Source organism: Moschus berezovskii, chromosome 4 (assembly GCF_049115385.1).
Source record: "Moschus berezovskii isolate FMDL1 chromosome 4, NW_MosBer_1.0, whole genome shotgun sequence".
Classification (NCBI taxonomy): Eukaryota; Metazoa; Chordata; class Mammalia; order Artiodactyla; family Moschidae; genus Moschus; species Moschus berezovskii.
In genome coordinates this window covers 98914311-98936982 of record NC_142463.1, presented here as the reverse complement: position 1 = coordinate 98936982, position 22672 = coordinate 98914311, and the positions used below count along the sequence as shown (strand labels likewise).

At 40.1% G+C, this 22672-nt stretch overlaps 1 protein-coding gene across 3 annotated transcripts in view; it reads left to right on the top strand.

Annotated features, from left to right (window-relative positions):
* WARS2 (tryptophanyl tRNA synthetase 2, mitochondrial) overlaps positions 1-22672 on the top strand; it is a 105784-nt gene that overhangs the window by 28154 nt on the left and 54958 nt on the right. For all 3 annotated transcript variants that reach the window (XM_055402049.2, XM_055402047.2, XM_088835624.1), the window contains exon 2: positions 17636-17893. In XM_055402049.2, the coding sequence (XP_055258024.1) occupies positions 17636-17893 (258 nt within the window). The remainder of the gene's footprint in view (positions 1-17635; positions 17894-22672) is intronic.

The window sequence follows — 22672 nt, the reverse complement described above, 5'->3', positions numbered from 1 at the left end:
CAACCCACTACACCCAGCAATGGAAATGCTCTAAATTTAATCTGGCCTAAAATAACATCAGTTGGCATATAAATATTTTTTACATTTGGGTTTTAAATTATAGATCCTGAAGATTGCTCTTGTGGTTTTAATTGAATATGATATTGGCTCTGATGCAAAGGATCAGAATCATAATATAATCAGAATAATATAATAATAATAATCAGAATAATAATATAAATGAAAAATAGCCTGTTATAAAGTATTGACTATAAATCATTAACCTGGAATTTTCTTTTTTTTCTTTTTTTAAATTTATTATTTATTATTTTTTATTATTTTTTTTTTATTGGAGGCTAATTACTTTACAATATTATATTGGTTTTGCCTTACACTGACATGAATCCGCCCCGGCTGTACATGTGTTTCCCTTCTTGAACCCCCCTCCCACCTCCCTCCTCCCTTTATCCTCCCTCTGGGTCATCCCCCTGCACCAGCCCCAAGCATCCTGTATCATGCATCGAACCTGGACTGGTGATTCATTTCACATATGATAATATGCATGTTTCAATGCCAACCTGGAATTTCTCATGAGACTTCTCAGTTGCTTAATTAGGGTTCATTCAGGGAGCTACTTGCCCCTACCAGGTCTGTTATCTGTATGTGTGTGAAGTCAGATTATGAAGGATTTTATACACTAACTTGGGGGGTTTGGACTTGACTCTGTAGAAAAGGACAAACCAGTGGAGATTCACTCTTTTAAAAAGATAGTTCAGATAATGATATAGCGGATATAGATGCTAGATAGAAGCCACTGAAACAGCACAGGTGAAGTGATTGGAGATTAGACTGTTGATGGAGAGGGAGTAGTGAAATTGTGTTGGAAACTATCCCTGAAGATTTAGCAATTGGTTGCTGCTGCTGCTAAGTCACTTCAGTCAGGTCCAACTCTGTGCGACCCCATAGATGGCAGCCCAGCAGGCTCCGTGTCCCTGGGATTCTCCAGGCAAGAACACTGGAGTGGGTTGCCATTTCCTTCTCAATTGGTTAGGTAATGTTAATAATAACAGCTTATTTTTTGCCAGCTTAAGATATATTTGACATATTGTATGTTTAAGGTGAACAAGATGGTTTGTTACCCATATATATTGTGGTTACTACAATGTAGTTAGCTAACACATCCACCACCTCACATAATTTTATGTATATAAATGCAGTGAGCACATTTAAGATCAATCATAGCTAATATTTATTGAGTACTTTCTTTGTGCCAGGCACTATTCTAAGTACTTCTTATATACTAATACATTTAATTCTTATAATGACCCTATGAAGTAGTATTAATACTATTAAAATATTGGTTCAGAGGAAGAAACTGAGGCACAAATATTGGGTTGGCCAAAAAGTTCATTAAGGTTTTTCTATACACTGTTTCAGAAAAACCCAAATGAACTTTTTGGTCAACCCAATACTTGCCAAAGATCTCATATCTAGTGATTGAAGGAGTCAGGATTTTAACCCACAGAATCTGGTGAAGGAAACGAAAGAATCTGGGTGGCTGCTACATTTGGGAGTCTTGAGTGGATGGTTCTGTCATTAGCCACGATTGAAAATACAGAAGAGCAGGTTTGTGGGCAGTTTACTGGAAGGTTATGAGTCAGTAGATTTTATTTTGGATATCGTATTAAGTTTGAAGAGCTGCTGGTGGGAAATCCAAATGAATATACCTTGTAAATAGTTGATATCAATATAGAAATTATATTTGGTATTCAAATTCATCTTTTCTCAAAAAGAAAGTACTGTGTTTTAGTACATACATTATGTAGCTGTGGTAAAACATGACAAATTGATGATACCATCTCTCAGCTCTAAAAAACTAAATGAGTGCCTTCTTTGGGGTGAAAAGTCTTTGTGGATATATTCCTATGTCCTCTTTACATGGTTAGGTAAGTAAATATCTTACCCAGAACTTTATTACATTTTTCAGCCTAACAGAGCAGAGGAATTCATTCACTATGATTTGTACCCAGTGATCACAAGTGAATTTAATTCATTACAAACTCCCCTTATACCCTCACCCTTTGCTCCACACATTCCACCAAATACACCCCTGCCTTGCTCTAACCACGGGGTATTCCAGTTCAAATCCAGCTGTTTATGGGAACTGCTTTTGTTGAAATCATTAAAGAAAGAAAGGCCTGTGAATTCTCCTTCCGAAGCACTGCCTGTTTTCTGTGTCATTTCAGTCTCATTAATCAGCGTTGCCGCCAGGTAGACGTTGTGCTGTGTATTTTACTGTCCCCAGCACAGCAGCTCCTGCGTCTCTGCCCCGAGGCCGACGCACTGGGGAAAAAGAGAGAGGGAAACCATCAATCTTGCCAGTTGCACATGTCAGCAGTGATTCCTTCCCCCTTCCTGTTGGCTGTCTCTCTCACCACCTGTGTTTAGAATTAGCGCCGAAGCTGCTCCCCAGATGAATAAGAACCACTGTCCCTGTCACCTGCCCTGTCCTGGCCACCACTTCTAAAGGAAAACAAGAAGTACACAGGGCAATTATCTTTACTGTGTGCAGCGCAAGAGAGAGAATCACACATCCCCATAGAAGTTCACTATGTGAACATAAAATTACAGCAGATTTGAGGGTGTACAGTCTAGGAGGTAGCATCATTTATTGAAGCAGAGGGATGAAAGCAAATAATTTACTGAGTGCTCTGTTGTATTCTCATACACTCCCTCTGAAGTATCTACAGAGTCTAGTCTCACAGGGAGGCTTGCTGGTGGTTCCAGGAGTCCACTCTGTCCTGCAGTGGGTCCCTTTCCTTCATGTGCCTGCACCAAGTCTCTGGACTAAATGAAGCATGTATAGCTGAATTTGATCTGCTTCTGTTCAAGCCCTGACTCTGCTATTTATTAGATGGTCACTGCGCACTGAACCCCTCTGTGCCTGTTTCCTCACCTATAAAACAGAGTTTATAATCCTACCTACCTCATAAGGCTTTTTGTAAGGATTAAGATAATGCATTCATAGCTCTTGCTAGAGTATTTGCATAGTAAGCACTCAACAAATATTAGCCATTATTATTATTAACCTTATTGTTCAGGTTATCAAACTGAAGTTCAGAGAGATTAAATAATTTGTACAAAGTGCTGGGATATGTAGAAGGAATTGAACCTGATACAAGACTGTCTGATCCCCAAAATGTGTTTTCTATTACATTATGTTGTTTCCGTTCTAGTTCCATGTTACAAATAACTTCATGTGTGAGCTTAATCAATCACTTCACTTTATGCATGTCTTTATTTCCCATCATGTAAAATGAAATTGATAATACCTGACATTCCTGTTGGTATGAGACTTTTGTAATTATATGTAAATTAATCATCGTCAGGCCATATGCAGTAAAGCCAGGCATTTGTTTTTTTTAATTTGGCTACAAAAAATGTTCATGCCCTTAAAAAGAGTTAAATAAATACAAGTGTCAAAAAGGTAATCATTGCATATTCCCACTCTTTGAGGTAACCATTGTTAAGTTAAATGTGTAGTTGCCTTCCTTGTCAGCAGTCGTCTGTTTAATAAATGTCTTTATAGAACCACTGTGGGCTAAGCATTGTTCTCAGGCCTTTAGGAGGGTGCTATCATTATACCCATTTTACAGATGAGAAAGTTCAGTGACTTGCACAAGGAAACACAGCTAGTATATACAGAGCTGGTATTGGATTTGGCCCTTTGACTCCAGAGTTGGGCCTCTTCACCTCCACTCTGTGCTCTTAGTACTTACATTCTTATCTGTTGCATAGTAGTCCATCATATAAAAATAAAACTACTGTTTATTCAGTATGTTCCCTAATGGACATTTAGTTGCTTGTAGTCCTTTTGTCATTAGTCATATAGGGAATGCCAGATAGACTTACATTCTAATATGAGTATTTCTGTAGGACACATTTCTGTATGTTGGATGCATATGTGCATGCTAAATCACTTCAGTCGTGTCCAACTCTTAGTGACCCTGTGGACTGTAGCCCGCCAGGCTCCTCTGTCCGTGGGATTCTCCAGGCAAGATTCAACCAGTAGTGGGTTGCCATGCCCTCCTCCAGGGGATCTTCCGACCCAGGGATTGAACCCGTTTCTCTTGTGTCTCTTGCTTTAGCAGGTGTGTTCTTTACCACTAGCGCCACCTAGGAAGCCCTATTGTTGGATGGTTGGGTGAAAATATTTAAACACTTAAAAATTTGACTTCCATCAGTGATCACATAACTTCTGGAGAGCATACTGCATGCCAGGCACTAAACACTTTACACTAATAAACTCATCACAATCCTGTCATCTACCCTGTGAGTCTGGTATATTATCATCCCATTTTGTAGATGTTCAAGACCATATAAGTAATAAAGCCAGGACTCAGCCCAGGCAGTGTGGTGCTAAAGCCTACTGCTTAACCATGATAAATAACCAGACAAGTTATCACAGTCATCATATTTTACTGCTTGACTTTGTCATGTTTCTAACTTATTCTAAAGTTGACTTAACAGAATGAGCTGACAGAAGGGTCTGAACAAATACTGTTCAAACAACCCTGGGAATTGTATCAGTCTACAGGTTGGATGAAGAGAAAGGGAGCCATGAGTCCTGCAAAATGAGACTTCTTTCACCTAGTAGTATTTAGGATAGTCAAAGAGTTTTTTTGGTGAAATATTTTTATACCGAGAAAGTAACTTTAGAATTTTTTTTTCCTGTTTGTAGTATCGTGTGTATGTGTGTGCTTAGTTGCTCAGTCGTGTCCGCCTCTTTGCGATCCCATGGACTGAAGTCTGCCAGGCGATTCTGTCCGTGGAATTCTCCAGGCAAAAATACTGGAGTGAGTAGCCATTTCCTTCTCCAGGGGATCTTCCTGACCCTGGGATCAAACTTGGGTCTCCTGCATTGCAGGCAGATTCTTTACTGTCTGAGTCACTAGGGAACCCTGCGAGATAGTCATGCTGTCTCTCAAAGTTTCAGAACACCGAGGTCATGGAGTTCCTTCATTTCTTGGATATGAGAATTTCTGGCATCTTGGTTTCACTTATCCAAGGTCACCAGTGGTTATTTCAGGTTTTCCTCAACTGACTGAGCTGACCATGAAACCCAGCTACAACTGCCTAAGTGTTGAATTCTGACTCTGTAGGGGTTAGAGGAAGTTAGAGAATTTTTCACCCAGGGAAATAGGTAGAAAAGAGCATTCTATACAGTGATAATTTTGTATTCTATCCATTACAATTCTGATATTAAAATCTTCGTGGGATTACTTTCTTGTCAATGTCTGGGCTATATGTGCTTCTTGAGTCCCTGCTTGCATGCTAAGTCATTTTACTTGTGTCTGACTCTTTATGACCCAATGGACTATAGCCCGCCAGGCTCCTCTGTCCATGGGATTCTCCAGACAAGAATACTGGAGTGGGTTGTCATGCCCTCCTTCAGGGGATCCGACCCAGGGATTGAACCCGCATCTCATATGTCTCCTGCATTGGCAAGTGGGTTCTTTACCACTAGTGCCACCTGGGAAGCTTCTTGAATCCCTGAGCCATAAGGATTTATGAAACTGGGTATTATCAAGTAAGTTTACCTCATGGTGGAAGGTGGTATGCTTACTTGGTCTTTTCTCACCAATTTAGGGACTCTAGCCACACCTTCATAATCTGTTGACCATAATTTGCTGAACTTCTGCCTGAAGCCAAAGGGATCCTTGACTGTGGATCAATGCATAAATGCTCAGGGCTTTTATTAGCTTGAAATGTAAATTGTAAGCAATTGAACTTTTCACATTTTTATAGTCTATTTGTATGTTCGTGTGTGTGTGTGTTTATGTGTGTGTATTTCTATGTTTCCAATCAAGTTGGCAGTTTTGGAGAGTAATTATGTAGTAGTTGGCTAGGAATAGTGGTTTTTCAATCTTGGACACACATTAGAATCACACAGGGAACTTTTAAAAATTCCCTATGCTCATGCCAAATCTCAAACTGATTAAATCAAAATATCTGAGGATGGGACCCAGGCACTGGTATTTTTTAAAGCTCCCAGGTGATCACTGTGTAGACAAGATTGAGAACTGATAGCTTAGAAAGGTATCTTATATCTTTTATTCAAATGTTTTCATCTGTACCTCATTTTATGTAGTTGAAGTAAATTTTAAGACTACATATCAGTCCCCCCAAAGCCCCTCTCAAATGAGCAGGCATCAGAGTCACCTGGAAGGCTTGCATAACTCTTGTAAGTTTTCTCCTGGAATAAGCCCACCTTTGGTAGGTCTGGATTGGAGCCCAGGTATCTGCGTTCCTAAAAGGTCCCTATTCAGGTGATATTGCAGGTACAGAGACATAGGGTGGGACCCTCTGCTCCAGTTCCTGCCTTCCACCTTCTGAACTTTCTTCTCAACAATGGCAGCCAGGGTAGTCACCTCCAGGACAGACCATATACACGCAATATCAGTGTTAGGTAAGCTGAAAATGCTGGAGGAAGCTCCCACATGTTGCTCCACCTCCAGTTCAGTTCACTTCAGTCACTCAGTTTTGTCCGACTCTTTGGGACCCCATGGACTGCAGCATGCCAGGCCTCCCTGTCCATTGCCAACTCCTGGAGTTTACTCAAATTTGTGTCCATTGAGTCAGTGATGCCATCCAACCATTTCATCTTCTGTCGTCCCCTCCACCTCCAAATAATCGTAAATTTAGTCTCAAAAGTCTGTATGCAAATACAGCCTGCCCTTCCTACCAGATTGCTCCTCTTAAGTGCTTTCTGCTCTGAAGTCAGAGCCACCACTGGGTAGGTAGTTCTTGTGTGTCCCAAAATAGAACTTGGATTTCACTTTCCCACAGAAACAATTTTATGAATGGTGTTTAGGTGCAGCTGAAATACTGTTGTTAAAACCATCCTTCAGGAGTACTGTGGGTTCAATGAGGCTTCCATGGGCTGCCTTCCAGGAGTTTAACTGCCTTATAAAGAATTGAGTTTCTGAGTTTCGGAAAACCAGTTTTCAAACATGAACATAACTTGTTTAGCAACTACCTATAACTGGAACATTCGGTTCATTTTGTGTATAGTTATTTTGCCCTTTACATGGAGCCAAAGTCAGGGGTAGGAGTGGGAGATTTGTCATTTATTCCACTAACACTTATTAGATGCTCACAATGTACCTGGCACTGCTGTGTTCTGGGGATATAAAGATGAAAAAGACAGCCCCAGCCCTGGAGAGCTCATATTCTAGGTGGGAAAATATTTACTAAGCAAATAAGAAAATATTTACCAAGTTACCAATGTGATATGTGCAATAATAAAGAACCGATGAAAGAAGGATCTGTTCTGCCTGGAGAGAGTGACTGTGTGTGTGTGTGTGTGTGTGTTTGGTAGGGAGGAGGTATATTTAGCAAGTTTAAAATCAGGGAAGGATTGTTTGGCCTTGAAGACTATGGGGAGAGGGTAGGGTTCTCCAGGCAGAGATGAGGATGAAGGATATCCAGGCTGAGGGAAGAGTCTGAGGGCAGAGGGGAACAAGCAATACAAGAGTGGCAAGTAACTAGGTCGGCTCCTCATGGAAGATAATGGAGGACGACTGGGAAAGGGATTAATGGTCACATAATGTCCGAGCCTTACCCCCGAGGAAGAAAGGAAAAGATGTATACATACAGCTAAGTCTGTGTATGTGGTATTTACATTTTTATCCCAGCCTTTTTTGTGTGAAAACTCTCTTTTCTGTATATTTCCTGTTACCCTGAGGAGGAATATTTTTTCAACAACATATTAATATTTAGAAAATATACTGAATCAAGTTGTTTCCAAACCTGTGCTCTAGGAAGCTCCTCCAGAGGCTGGCTGGAGTGAAGGCGGAAGAGCCCACGGGGCGCTGACTACTGGGGCTCCTTCATTGACTCTACTGCTGTCTACACACCAAGCTTTTCTTTGGACTTTTCTACATGTTGGGCATATCTAGTAAGACTATTTCATTTGAAAGTGAGACTCGGGTTCTATCCCTGGGTCAGGAAGATCCCCTGAAGGAGGAAATGGCAACCCACTTCAGTATTCTTGCCTGGAAAATCCCAGGGATGGAAGAGCCTGGTGGGCTACAGTCCATAGGGTCGCAAAGAATTGAACATGACCAAGCATATAAGCATAAGCCTGTATTTTACCAAAAAAGGCAATGATAAAAAAAAGAGGTCGTATCTTTCTAGGCAATGATTTCTCTAACACTTTAAGATCAGTGTTCAAATTTTCTTATGGAGAAAAGCTAATATTTTCTTAAGCACTTCAGATCATTCTTTATACTTAAAAAATTTTTAGTATTCTTGATCTCTTGCCTGTATTTACTGTTCTATTCAATGTAAAAATAAATTATGTAGTGGTGGTTAAGATGTTTATGTCAAGAATTTGACCCTGGCTCATTTGGTTTAGGAAGCAGTATTATTGTTAGAAATTAAAAGTGTTTCTCACTACATATCATGTTATAATTATTTATATTGTGTTTAGATAATATATTTGAGTCACTCTTCCAATAAAAACTAAAAGGACTTGCCAGATTATTCCATACCTACATATAAGCTTTGCATTTCAACATAGCTTAGCTTCCCTTGGATGACAATGCATTCTCTCCTAGGAGCCAGAGTCCCTAGATTTTATATTTCATCATCTGATGGGGAGACATTGACTGAGGTGCTATTCACTGATGTGTAAGAAAGAAAACAGAAAAGAAAGGCATGAAGAAAATAAGCCCAAAGATATACTGAGGTACAAAAGAAATAGCTGCAGGATAAAAGAATGTGATAAATATAAATACAGAGGCATCATGTGGTCTGTGAGCCTAGCTCTGGAGGTCTGGATTCTGGTCCCACCTATGCCACCAGCTGTTACCTGGGCCTCTCAGGAAACATCTCCTTCCCTTTCTGAGAAGCACACCTTCCCTTTTTGAGAAGCATGTGTGTGGAGAGGGGAGCTGTGGGTGGGAGTGAAGGTAGTTAAAGTTCAGGCCAACCTTGAAGTCAAGAAGTTCTAACCTGGACGCAGACCAGTGAGAAGGTGGGCGAGTCCAGTTCTGAGAGCTGAGATTCAGATCTGACCACCTGCCTGTGATCTTGTGCAGGTTACTTAACCTTCCAGTGTCCTTCCTGGAAAATAAGGCCGGTAATTCCTGCCTCTGTCACATGCAGTGAAGTTCATGCAAGTGCCAGGGAGTCTTTCTGATTGCTTGAGTTCAGCACAGGAATGAAAAATACATCTGTGAAAGCATTCTGCTATGTGATGGAAGGACAGCACAGTGCATGGGGAGGGAAACAGATGCACAGCTCTTAAAATTTGGAGGTGGCTTAAATGAGTTTATAGAAAACTGTTCTAAAAACTCAAGTTCATTCCTTTCAAACTACTTCCCTGGCCTAACAATATGTGGTAAGTGCTTCTTGTCTCTGCCCTTATGGAACTCGCAGTCTAATGAATTAGTCACTCCTCTTTTTTTCTTTTTGATAGTGATGTTTTCCTACAGTTTTAATTGCTGGCCTACATATTGCTTCTGGTTTGAGGATGACATAAGACCTGCTTTCTCTTATATTGAATTAATATTTACTATATTGATTCCCAGGTCTGAGCATCTGGTTTCATTTCTAAGCAGAAACGAACCTAGTTTTTTTTCTTGGTGCTGAGTCAGCATTTTCTCACCAGACTCTCAGCTCTCTGTGCTTTCTGAAAGAAAGCGCTGACTGTGGCAGAACAATGCTGAGCTGTGGCCAAAGAAAGCTTCAGAGAAGCACCTGGATCCTCCCAGCCAGGATGAAAGTGCTATTTTTCTATGCTGGGTCTCCTATGTTTCAGCTCTTAAATCACTAGTTGGTGGTAGAGACATTTTCAAGGAAGTGTTGAAAATTATATACAAGAGTCCTCGATATACATGATAGGGTGATATACATGATAGAATTGAGAAGCCCTAACAGAGAGCTCCTTAAGCTGTATTTTTTATTTAGCAGAATAAACAGACTTACAAAAAGAGATTTTCAAGCTAATTAGTTGATAATGCTGATTCCTTTCTAATCACAGTCTGTGATAACATGCTTTTCATGGAACCAGGTAGACATGCTGGTTGTTCAGCCAAGTTTTTGGTCTACCATCGACTATAGTTAAAACAGGTATGATGAATACACAATTGATGCCCCAGCTGGACACAAGCAGGACTTTGTAATAAGAATCTTGAAATGTTTAGTTGAAGTCCTTGGTTGCCACCTCCATACCAAAGTTGAAAGTGTTTCTAAACTTGTAGGCAGGATTTTTTTGATGTATATTCTGCAGTTGGGAATAAAATCAGAAGCTCTCTTTAGTTGATCAGAAAAATTATCTTTTGCTGTAATTAGCAGCTTGGGATTTTTCAGATGCTTTTGGATGCAGTCATTGAAGTTATAATAATTACGAATTTGGAATGTGCTCAGTCCCTTATAACAGGAATGATTTGAACTACGTCTGTCAGATTGATAAATCTGTTCTCCCTCTGATTCAAATTTAAACTCCCATCCTCTCTCCTGGAATATGTCAAATCTCAGAGCTGAAACTGCCCATTGGTGATGTGAATTCTGTTACAAAATAAGCCAAGGCCTGCATTGACTAGAAGTGGCCTTTGTTAAAGAAATACATTGGAAGTAAAAATGAAGACCTGTTCTGTAAAATGGACCTTCTTTTTAGTCTCTGCACTGCAAAGGGATCGAAGGTTGATGCTCTAGCCTGCCCGAGGAGTGAATGCCTGTGGGCTGGTCTTGAAGCTGTTTTCTTTGTGGTTTGCCTCCCATCCACTGGGAAGCTCATGCTCCTTTCATTTTCATTCTTTTCCAGCTCTACTGCTTTTGAACACAGAACCCCCATCCTCCCACCACCCAAACTCCACATTCCAGCCCCATGATTTCATGGTACCAGGCGTATCTCCCCTGCTATGCTGTCAGGCTGCCTGCTGACTCTTGCAGGGGGAACAGACGGGAACATAAACTCACCATAGAAGAGCAAGACACTCTCTGTATATTTTTAAGGCCAGGAATCCAGTTCTCATTTAGAGCCTGTATTTTCTTAATAGCTCCTTGAAAATTGAACAAACCATTTCTTGTTGCTCTTACTTCTTGATAACATCATTCCCTCTGCCTAGATGTATAGAATCACAGAAACTAGAGAATGAAAAAGATGTATTAGATCATGTCTAGTTCATTCCCACTGGTCACAATTCTTTTTTTCCCACAGTCTGTCCTCTAGTGCTTTTCTCTTCTAGTTTTCTCAAGAATTAGTGTCTCCATTTGTCCTGGGGGATAATTCCTGAACATGGAGGAATTTGTGTGGAAATATTCCTTTTTTTTTTTCCCAGCTTGACAGTCCTGGTCCTTATAATCTTTTACATGACCATAAACAGTCTCCTTTCATCCTAGGTCAAGCGTTTCTGGATGGTATTTTTTTTTTCCTTTCCATTTATTAAGTTCAGAGCTTGTTTTTCTGCTTTGCTTTGTCTCTTCATCAATCAGTCCCTAAAGCCCATTAATCATTTTTAACCTCACCGAAAGCTCCTTTACTTATTCCCATATCAGGAACCCAGGGCTTACTGTGGTCCTAAGGTACTAGAGAAAGCCTCACTTATTCTATGCTAACTCTTCTCTCTCCCTTTCTTTTCTTTCTCCCCTTCTCCCTCTCCAGCCCCCACATCTGTCCCTCAGCCTCAGTTCTCATCTACCAGCTATTTTTAAAATAATGTCTCTAAATTATGATTTCAGGAGTTAGTCATTGAGGGCCTCCTGTGTGTGTGTGTGTACATGTGTATGATTCTAAGTGCAAGATCATATTTGTTCTCAGTTACTTAAAAGGTATTTTTCATATTCTCAGAGCCACAAATCTTTTAGGTCTCCTGAGTGCTTGGATCAAGCACAATTCTGGATCATGGAACTATGATGTAGCATTCTATTTTATAGCTGTCATCTGAAGAATAAAGAGGAAAATAAGCAGATATGGGGAAAATAGACTGTAGGATTTGAAATTCTAGGGAGTAGGAAACGGCAAAGTTTAAGTAGTCTTAGCACTCACATATCTGAAGTAGATTAGCTCTTAGGAGCTAATATTATATATAAAGTCTGTGGTAAATGTTACATTCTTTTTTAAAAAATTTCAGCTTTGTTGATATATATCAACAAATAAATTGTAAGGTATTTAAAGTGCACATATACCATGGTAATCTGATATATATTGTGCAAAGATCCCCCCTTCTGTCTTTGTGATAATCTAGAGGAGTGGGTCAGACACCACTGAGCGACTTCACTTTCACTTTTCACTTTCACACATTGGAGAAGGAAATGGCAACCCACTCCGGTGTTCTTGCCTGGAGAATCCCAGGGATCGGGGAGCCTGGTCGGCTTCCGTCTATGAGGTCACACAGAGTCGTACACGACTGAAGTGACTTAGCAACAGCAGCAGCAGCAGAGGAGTGGGGTGGGGTGGGAAATGGGAGGGAGGCTCATGAGGGAGCTATATGTATGTATAGCTATGGCTGATCCATGTTGATATATGGCAGAAACCAACACAATATTATAATTATTCTTCAAGTAAAAGTAAGGAGAAGGCAATGGCACCCCACTCCAGTATTCTTGCCTGGAAAATCCCATGGACAGAGAAGCCTGGTAGGCTGCAGTCCATGGGTTTGCTAAGAGTCGGACACGATTGAGCAACTTCACTTTCACTTTTCACTCTCATGCACTGGAGAAGGAAATGGCAACCCACTCCAGCGTTCTTGCCTGGAGAATCCCAGGGATGGGAGAGCCTGGTGGGCTGCTGTCTATGGGGTTGCAGAGTCGGACACGACTTAAGTGACTTAGCAGCAGCAAAAGTAAATAAGGAAAAAGATCCCCCATCTAGCTAATTATTACCACAACCAACACCTTACATATTTGTGTGTGTGAGAGGGGGAACATTTAAGTTCTACTCACTTAGCAAATTTCAATTATACAATACAGTGTTATCAACTATAGTCATCATGTTTTGCATTAATTCTTTTTTGCTGTGTGGTTTTCAAGATTGGAGGACAAAATATTATAAAGATGTTGGTTCTCCCCAAGGCAATCTATGGACTCAATTTAATCCCAATCAAAAATCCCAACAGGTTTTTTTTCTCTTGGAACTTGACACAATGACTCTAAAATACATTGAGAAGTGTAAAAGACCAAGGGTGGGTTCAGTTCGTCAGTTCAGTCGCTGTCGTGTCCGACTCTCTGCGACCCCATGAATCACAGCACGCCAGGCCTCCCTGTCCATCACCAACTCCCGGAGTTCACTCAGACTCATGTCCATCGAGCTGGTGATGCCATCCAGCCATCTCATTCTCTGTCATCCCCGTCTCCTCCCGCCCCCAATCCTTCCCAGCATCAGAGTCTTTTCCAGTGAGTCAACTCTTCGCATGAGGTGGCCAAAGTATTGGAATTTCAGTTTTAGCATCAGTCCTTCCAATGAACACCCAGGAATGATCTCCTTTAGAATGGACTGGTTGGACCTCCTTGCAGTCCAAGGGACTCTCAAGAGTCTTCTCCTGCACCACAGTTCAAAAGCATCAATTCTTCGGCAATCAGCTTTCTTCACAGTCCAACTCTCACATCCATACATGACCACGGGAAAAACCATAGCCTTGACTAGATGGACTTTGGTTGGCAAAGTAATGTCTCTGCTTTTTAACATGCTATCTAGGTTGGTCATAACTTTCTTTCCAAGGAGTAAGCGTCTTTTAATTTCATGGCTGCAATCAGCATCTGCAGTGATTTTGGAGCCCAAAAAAATAAAGTCTGACACTGCTTCCACTTTATCCCCATCTATTTCCCATGAAGTGATGGGACCAGATGCCATGATCTTTGTTTTCTGAATGTTGAGCTTCAAGCCAACCTTTTCACTCTCCTCTTTCACTTTCATCAAGAGGCTTTTGAGTTCCTCTTCACTTTCTGCCATAAGGGTGGTGTCATCTGCATATCTGAGGTTATTGATATTTCTCCCAGCAATCTTGATTCTAGCTTGTGCTTCTTTAGAATAAGGCAGAAAGACTTGCTTCACCAGGTCCCAAGACTTATTAAAAAGACAACTGTAATACTGGTGCAGAAATAGACAAAGAGACCAGTGAACCAATGAGACAGAACAGAAATACCAGATACAGACTCAGACATATAGAGATATTTGATTTATGCTGAAGTGGAATTCTAGAGCAGTGGGAAAAGACAATCGTTTCAATAAATGGTGCTAGAATAATTAGGTATCCATACAGAAAAAGAAAAAGGAGAGAAAATAAAGCAGATGCTTGCCTCACACCATATGTGAAGTGAAGTGAAGTGAAGTGGCTCAGTCGTGTTCGACTCCTTGTGACCCCATGGACTGTAGCCTGCCAGGCCCCTCAGTCCATGGGATTTTCCAGGCAAGAGTACTGGAGTAGGTTGCCATTTCCTTCTCCAGGGGATCTTCCCAACCCAGGGATCAAACCCGGATCTCCCACATTGTAGGCAGACACCTACAATGAGCTACCAGACAAGCCCACACCATATGTAGAAATCTCCAAATTGATACAGACTTAAATGTGCAAGATAAAACTTTAAAGCATGCATGCATGTTTTATATATGTATATACATATCTTCATAAACTTGGGGTTTTGGAAGATTTATTCTATGACATAAAAATCTGTAGTCAAGATTACATATTTGGTAAAATTAGGAACATCTCTTTATCAAAAGATAAGTGAAAGTCACTCAGTTGTGTCCAACTCTTTGCGATCCCATGGACTATACAGTCCATGGAATTCTCCAGGCCAGAATACTAGAGTGGGTAGCTTTTCCCTTCTCCAGGGGATCGTCCCAACCCAGGGATCGAACTTTGCAGCATTGTTCGATATCTCTGGCATTGCAGGCAGATTCTTTACTAGCTGAGCTACAAGGGAAGCCCATAACAAAAAAGCAAATAGCCACACAATGAGAGAATATATTGTCCACACGTGTAACTGACAAAATAGTAGGATCCAGAATATACAAAAATTCTTAAATCAATAAAAACATTTTCCAACTTCATAAAAATAGGCAAAATAAGCTGAATAGGCTCTCCACAGGGGAGAGCAATATGGTTATTAAAATAGCAATAACCATAGGAGTTCTCAGCTTCTCTAATAAATAATCAAAGAAATGCAATTAAACTGTAATGAGATTCTACCTTATATCACCAGTTAGCTAAAATTAAAACTACTGGCAAAGTGTTGGGAGGATGTGGACCAACATGAATTGGTGGTAGAAGCTGCATACCTAGGAACAGTTTAGCACACTGTAGTACAATTTAAAATACATATGCATACCTTGAAGATCCGACTCACTAGAAAAGACCCTGATGCTGGGAAAGATTGAAGGCCAGAAGAGAAGGGGATGACAGAGGATGAGATGGTTGGATGGCGTCACTGACTCAGTGAAAATGAGTTTGAGTAAGCTCCAGGAGTTGGTGATGGACAGGGAAGCCTGGAGTGCTGCAGTCCATGGGGTCACAAAGAGTCCGACACGACTGAGCGATTGAACTGAACTGAATGCATACCTTGAAGTGAACTGAAGTGAAAGTCGCTCAGTCGTGTCCAACTCTTTGCGACCCCATGGACTATGCTGCTGCTGCTGCTAAGTTGCATCAGTCGTGTCCGACTCTGTCCGACCCCATAGACAGCAGCCCACCAGGCTCCCCCTTCCCTGGGATTCTCCAGGCAAGAACACTGGAGTGGTTGCCATTTCCTTCTCCAATGCATGAAAGTGAAAAGTGAAAGTGAAGTCGCTCAGTCCTGTCTGACTCTTCGCGACCCCATGGACTGCAGCCCATGAGGCCCCTCCGTCCATGGGATTTCCCAGGCAAGAGTACTGGAGTGGGTGCCATTGCCTTCTCCCCATGGACTATAGAGTCCATGGAATTCTCCAGGCCAGAATACTGGAGTGGGTAGCCTTTCCCATCTCCAGGGGATCTTCCCAATCCAGGGATCGAACCCAGGTCTCCTGCATTGCAGACAGATTCTTTACTGGCTGAGCCATATGACCCAGCAGTTCAGCCTCTAACTATGTACACTAGAGAAACTTGTACAAAAGTAAACATAAAAATATTCTTTTTCACCCATAACTTTTTGGGTTTTTTTGGTGACAGAGAAGTTGCAAAATAATGCAATGAATGTAAAAAGTTTTAATAGTTGGTGGCTAAGCAAAACATGATAGCCAGTGGAAGGAGCATACATGAGCTCTGAAGTCAGTGATACTAGGCTTGAAATTTCAGTCTCATGTATGAGTTGTGTGACCATGGTCAATATCTTAATATCACTGAACCTCAGTTTTCTCGTCTGCAAATTGGAGGTAATCATATGCCTACCATATTGTGTATTATAAGGGTTAAATACATTAATACATATAAAGCATTGAGCATAAATACCAGCAACATAGTAGTTTTCCAGTAAATTACGGCTATTATTAGTAATATTTTTACTATTGTTAAAAATGATAAGGATACATTTTATTTTTTCAGAGCCTTTTAGTTATAGCACATTTATTGATATACATTCATTTTTGCTTTTTCGCTATAGAATGCAAAATGATTAAAAGGAAGCATGGCATTTTTTCACTCTGTATTAGGGACAGAAAATATATTTTGAAAAAAATTTGCAGGGGAATTCCCTGGCAGTCCAGTGGTTAGGACTCCATGCTTCCACCACAGGGGGCACAGGTTCAATCCCTGGTTGGGGAACTAGGATCCTGCAAGCCACATGGTATGGCAAAAAAATTTTTTTTTGCATTCAAAATCTTTCAAATACAGAGGCACATTTTTTTTCTCACTTCCTATTATGACTTCAATAACAGCAAATTAGGTCTGTGGGAAAGCATGTCAAAAATAATTTTATAATTTAAAAATTATGCAAAATTAAAAACTTCTTTTGAAGAAATAAAAAAAAAGTATGATTTTATCAAAAGTCAAAGGAAACCAAAACATGAATATGCTAAATAACTTTATCAAGAAGTAATATCAGAAATGAAGTATAGGTTTCCTAAATTTTAACCCAAGATTCTCCACATTGAATTATATCAGCAATTATTTTTAAAGAAAACTGAATTAAGTAGTAGTAACCATTAGCCCTAATGCTATGGCCTTCATTGCCTTACCTGTACAATGAGTGAATCATGTCATAACAAACCCTTGGAGCCCCTTTAACCCCCAGTGAAATTTCACTTCTATCTCTGAAGTATTTGTAATGACCACCAGAACCACAGTCATCTTTTGCTCTTGGGAATTCCTGTCTGTACTCCACTATTTATCTTTCCAAACTGGTTATGACTGTGTTGTCATGTTGTATTGTTCCTTTTATTTTCATAAGCATATCTTCTATCTCCAGTTAGATTGGAGATACAGACCTTTTCTTAAGTGCCTTGGCATTTGTAAGGTTTTGAGTGCAAAAAGAAAAAAAAAATTATCTTCTGTCCCCTAATAACACCTAACATAGTGCTTTGCCCCAAATAGGAACAAAATAAATGCATAAGGATGATGACTGTCAGATTTCATTAAAAAAAAAAAAGGAGTAGCCATCATAGCTGTGGTAATATGGGCATCAGATTCATGGACTCTGCTTCAAAAGCAATTTTGTTTGTTCTCCTTTGTTCCAGAAAGATGCTGTGAAGCGAATATTCTCGGGCATTCAGCCTACAGGAATCCCCCACCTCGGCAACTATCTGGGAGCCATTGAGAGCTGGGTGAAGTTGCAGGACGAGCATGATTCTGTGCTGTACAGTATTGTTGACCTGCATTCCATCACTGTCCCCCAAGACCCAGCCATCCTCCGGCAGAGCATCTTGGACATGACTGCGGCTCTTCTCGCTTGTGGCATAAACCCAGAGAAGAGCATCCTTTTCCAGCAATCTCAGGTCAGCTTCTCAGATTAGAAATGAGCAAACTTTTATTTTCAGATTATTTGAGGAAAAAATTTAGTAGTTTATATAGCTCCTGTTTGTGATATTTTTTTTTTGGACCGTTCAAAGGTGACTTCATCAAATGTAACTGTTTCATTTTTCCCTGTGCTCATATCATTGAGTATTATTATAATGCAATAATATTTTCAGCTTTTTCCTCAACTGTACTTGGTAAGTTTATAATGCTTCACATACCAAAAAAATTATATCCTATTATTACTTCTAACTCAAGAATTGTTTTTCTATATTGGGTTGCATTCAAACTGATGAATTCATGCTATTGACTAGCTTCCTGGTGATGAGGGATAGAATTTAGCAAGTGATGGTTTTACGTAACTCCAATGTTGCTTTGCTGGGTATTGCATTTGGAAGGTCTATTGGATAATTCCTATTGTTCATTCTTTGTATAATAACTTTTGAGAAGATTTGAAAGAGCTAGCTGGGAAATTGGAAGACGATGTCCAGTGTCTTGACTCCAAGCCAAGAAAGGCCTCAGAACAAAGCCAGAATATTTGACTCATATCTTTACTATGGATGAATCAGTTTGCTCTTGGACAGGCAGATAACCTGGCCTAGAGACAGAGTACTTAAGAGACTCCCTAGCAAAGAAGATGAGAGTTTTAACTGAATCATGCTTTACATTACATGTTTTCTTTAACCTGATGACAAACCCCAGCCAAGGAATAGAATGTTATACATGTTTTGGCATAATTTAACATGTATGCAAGTGTGGTATGTGTTATACATGTGTACAACTCCTTTATTGATCATAAATTTCTGACACTCATTATTTTTATGCATATTTAATCACCCACAGAACTTAATGGAATAATTCACACACCATTACATTAACCATTTAAAAATATGTAATGAATGAGAATAAATAAATAAAAATAAAATGCAGTTATCAACTTAAACTTGTTGCCAGCTTAGAGATAATCTGAAAGAATAATAGAATCTAATCATTAACATGACTTTTAAAGGCAATTTACCTCAGTTTCCTTTTTCACAAAGGAAAAAGTCAGGAAGGCTTTCTTTACGTGTGACTTTTCAGATTGAATCTTGGACAGATCTAATTGTCATCAAGAACTTGCTTATGTTGAGCAAACATCTGCCTTCCTGTAATTTTCAGCCATTCATTTAACTTCTCTCTGAAAATACATAATAAATAAACTCTGTCTTCCACATGACTGCTATTCCAATACTTGGAGGTATTGGTTGTGCATCATCCTTACCCTCCAGGTCCTTGTTCCATAGGACTTACCTTCTTCATACTAGCTGTCCTTAGATGTCTCACCCTCTTGGTTGTCCTACCTCAGAAGCATTCCTACCTTTTCTCCGAAAAGATGGTACCTCTCATATTTCATAAGACAATGTCTATCCAAACTCTTCACACCCCTCTCTCACATCATAATTATCAGAGCCAGTCTAATAATTATCAGAATCAGTTTTTGAGTCACCTAATGCATTTTCCAAGGCATACCATCTTCACTCCATCTTAGCTGTTTTTGAGATAAGCTCTCATTTGACCCTTATGTGATACTCTTTTATTAAGAATTTATTTTAAATTAGAGGATAATTACTTTATAATACTGTGATGGTTTCTGCTATGAATCAACGTGAATGGGCTATAGGTATACATATATCCCCTCCCTCTTGAACCTCCATCTTACCTCCATCCCACCCCTCTAGATTGTCGCAAAGCACTGGTTTTGGGTTCCCTGTATCATACAGCAAATCCCTACTGGCTATTTATTTTGCATATGGTGTTGCATATGTTTCAATGCTACTCTCTCAAATCATCCCACCTGTCCTCCCCCACTGTGTCCAAAAGTCTGTTCTTTAAGTAGGACTCTCCTTTGCTGCCCTGCAAGTAGGATCATCAGTACAGTCTTTCTAGGTTCCATCAGTTCAGTTCAGTCGCTCAGTCGTATCAGACTTTTGTGACCCCATGGACTGCATGCAGCATACCAGGCCTCCCTGTCCATCACCAACTCCCGGAGTTTACTCAAACTCATGTCCATTGAGTTGGTGTTGCCATCCAACCATCTCATCCTCTGTCGTCCCCTTCTCCTACCGCCTTCAATCTTTCCTAGCATCAGGGTCTTTTCAAATGAGTAAGCTCTTCGCATCAGGTGGCCAAAGTATTGGAGTTTCAGCTTCAACATCAGTCCTTCCAAGGAATATTCAAGACTGATTTCCTTTAGGGTGGACTGGTTTGATCTCCTTCCAGTCCAAAGGACTCTCAAGAGTCGTCTCCAACACCACAGTTCAAAAGCATCAATTCTTCAGCACTCAGCTTTCTTTATAGTCCAACTCTCACATCCATACATGACCACTGGAAAAACCATAGCCTTAACTAGACAGACCTTTGTTGGCAAAGTAATATCTCTGTTTTTTAATATGCTATCTAGTTCGGTCATAACTTTCCTTCCAAGGAGTAAGCGTCTTTTAATTTCATGGCTGCAATCAGCATCTGCAGTGATTTTGGAGCCCAGAAAAGTAAAGTCTACCACTGATTCCACTGTTTCTCCATCTATTTGCCATGAAGTGATGGGACTGGATGCCATGATCTTTGTTTTCTGAATGTTGAGCTTTAAGCCATCCTTTTCACTCTCCTTTTTCACTTTCATCATGAGGCTCTTTAGTTCTTCTTCACTTTCTGCCGTAAGGGTGGTGTCATCTGCATATCTGAGGTTATCGATATTTCTCCCGGCAATCTTGATTCCAGCTTGTGTTTCCTCCAGCCCAGCGTTTCTCATGATGTACTCTGCATATAAGTTAAATAAGAAGGGTGACAATATACAGCCTTGACATACTCCTTTTCCTATTTGAAACCAGTCTGTTGTTCCATATCCAGTTCTAACTATTGCTTCCTGACCTGCATACAGATTTCTCAAGAGGCAGGTCAGGTGGTCTGGTATTCCCATCTCTTTCAGAATTTTCCACAGTTTGTTGTGATCTACACAGTCAAAGGCTTTGGCACAGTCAATGAAGCAGAAATGGATGTTTTTCTGGAGCTCTCTTGCTTTCTCCATGATCCAGCAGATGTTGGCAAGTTGATCTTTGGTTCCCCTGCCTTTTCTAAAACCAGTTTGAACATCTGGAATACCACAGTTCATGTATTGTTGAAGCCTGGCTTGGAGAATTTTGAGTGTGACTTTACTAGCATGTGAGATGAGTACAATTGTGTGGTAGTTTGAGCATTCTTTGGCATTGCCTTTCTTTGGGATTGGAATGAAAACTGACCTTTTCCAGTCCTGTGGCCACTGTTGACTTTTCCAAATTTGCTGGCATATTGAGTGCAGCACTTTCACAGCATCATCTTTCAGGATTTGAAATAGCTCAACTGGAAGTCCATCACCTCCACTAGCTTTGTTCATAGTGATGCTTCCTAAGGCCTGCTTGACTTCACATTCCAGGATGTCTGGCTCTAGGTGAGTGATCACACCATCATGGTTATCTGGGTCATGAAGATCTTTTTTGTACAGTTCTTCTTAATATCCTCTGCTTCTGTTAGGTCCATACCATTTCTGTCCTTTATTGTGCCCATCTTTGCATGAAATGTTCCCTTGGTATCTGTAGTTTTCTTGAAGAGATCTCTAGTCTTTCCCGTTCTGTTGTCTTCCTCTATTTCTTTCCATTGATCGCTGAGGAAGGCTTTCTTATCTCTCCTTGCTATTCTTTGGAACTCTGCATTCAAATGGGTATATCTTTCCTTTTCTCCTTTGCTTTCTGATTCTCTTCTTTTCACAGCTCTTTGTAAGGCCTCCTCAGACAGCCATTTTGCCTTTTTGCATTTCTTTTTCTTGGGGATGGTCTTGATCCCTGTCTCCTATACAATGTCATGAATCTCCATCCCTAGTTCATCAGGCAAGAGATCTAAACCCTTAAATCTACTTCTCACTTCTACTGTATAATCGTTAGGGATTTGATTTAGGTCATACCTGAATGGTGTAGTGGTTTTCCCTGCTTTCTTCGATTTACGTCTGAATTTGACAATAAGGAGTTCATGATCTGAGCCACAGTCAGCTCCTGGTCTTGTTTTTGCTGACTGTATAGAGCTTCTCCATCTTTGGCTGCAAAGAATATAATCAGTCTGATTTCGGTGTTGACCATCTGGTGATGTCCATGTGTAGAGTCTTCTCTTGTGTTGTTGAAAGAGGGTGTTTGCTATAACCAGTGCGTTCTCTTGGCAAAACTCTATTAGCCTTTGCCCTGCTCCAGTCCATGTTCAAACTATGCTGGTTCTCCCAAAATGTGTTTTATAGTTGGCTTATTGAAATGATAATCCAACCAAGGTCTACAAATAACATTTGATTATAGATCTTAAGTCTCTTGTTTTTATGCTTTTTGATTTGTTGATTGTTTTATTTCTGTAAAGTTAAACTTTCCTCATTTAAAACTTTGGTTTTTGTGCTACTACTTTTTTCATGCCTTTAATATATTGATCAGCTTTCTTTTACTCATTATAAAATTAGCCTTTTTGGGCATAAACATGAACCTTAATTTTCTTCCTAAGGCACTATTTTTGCAAGTTATATAGACAGTTTCTGACTTACAGTGGTTAAACTTATGATGGTTTGAAAGCTATATACATAAGGTAGAAACTATACTTTGAATTTTAGATTTTGATCTTTTCCCAGGCTGATAATGTGTAGAAAGACACTCTGTTGTGATACTGGGCAGCTCCAAGTCAGCCACAAGATCACCAGGGTAAATGATCAAGACATA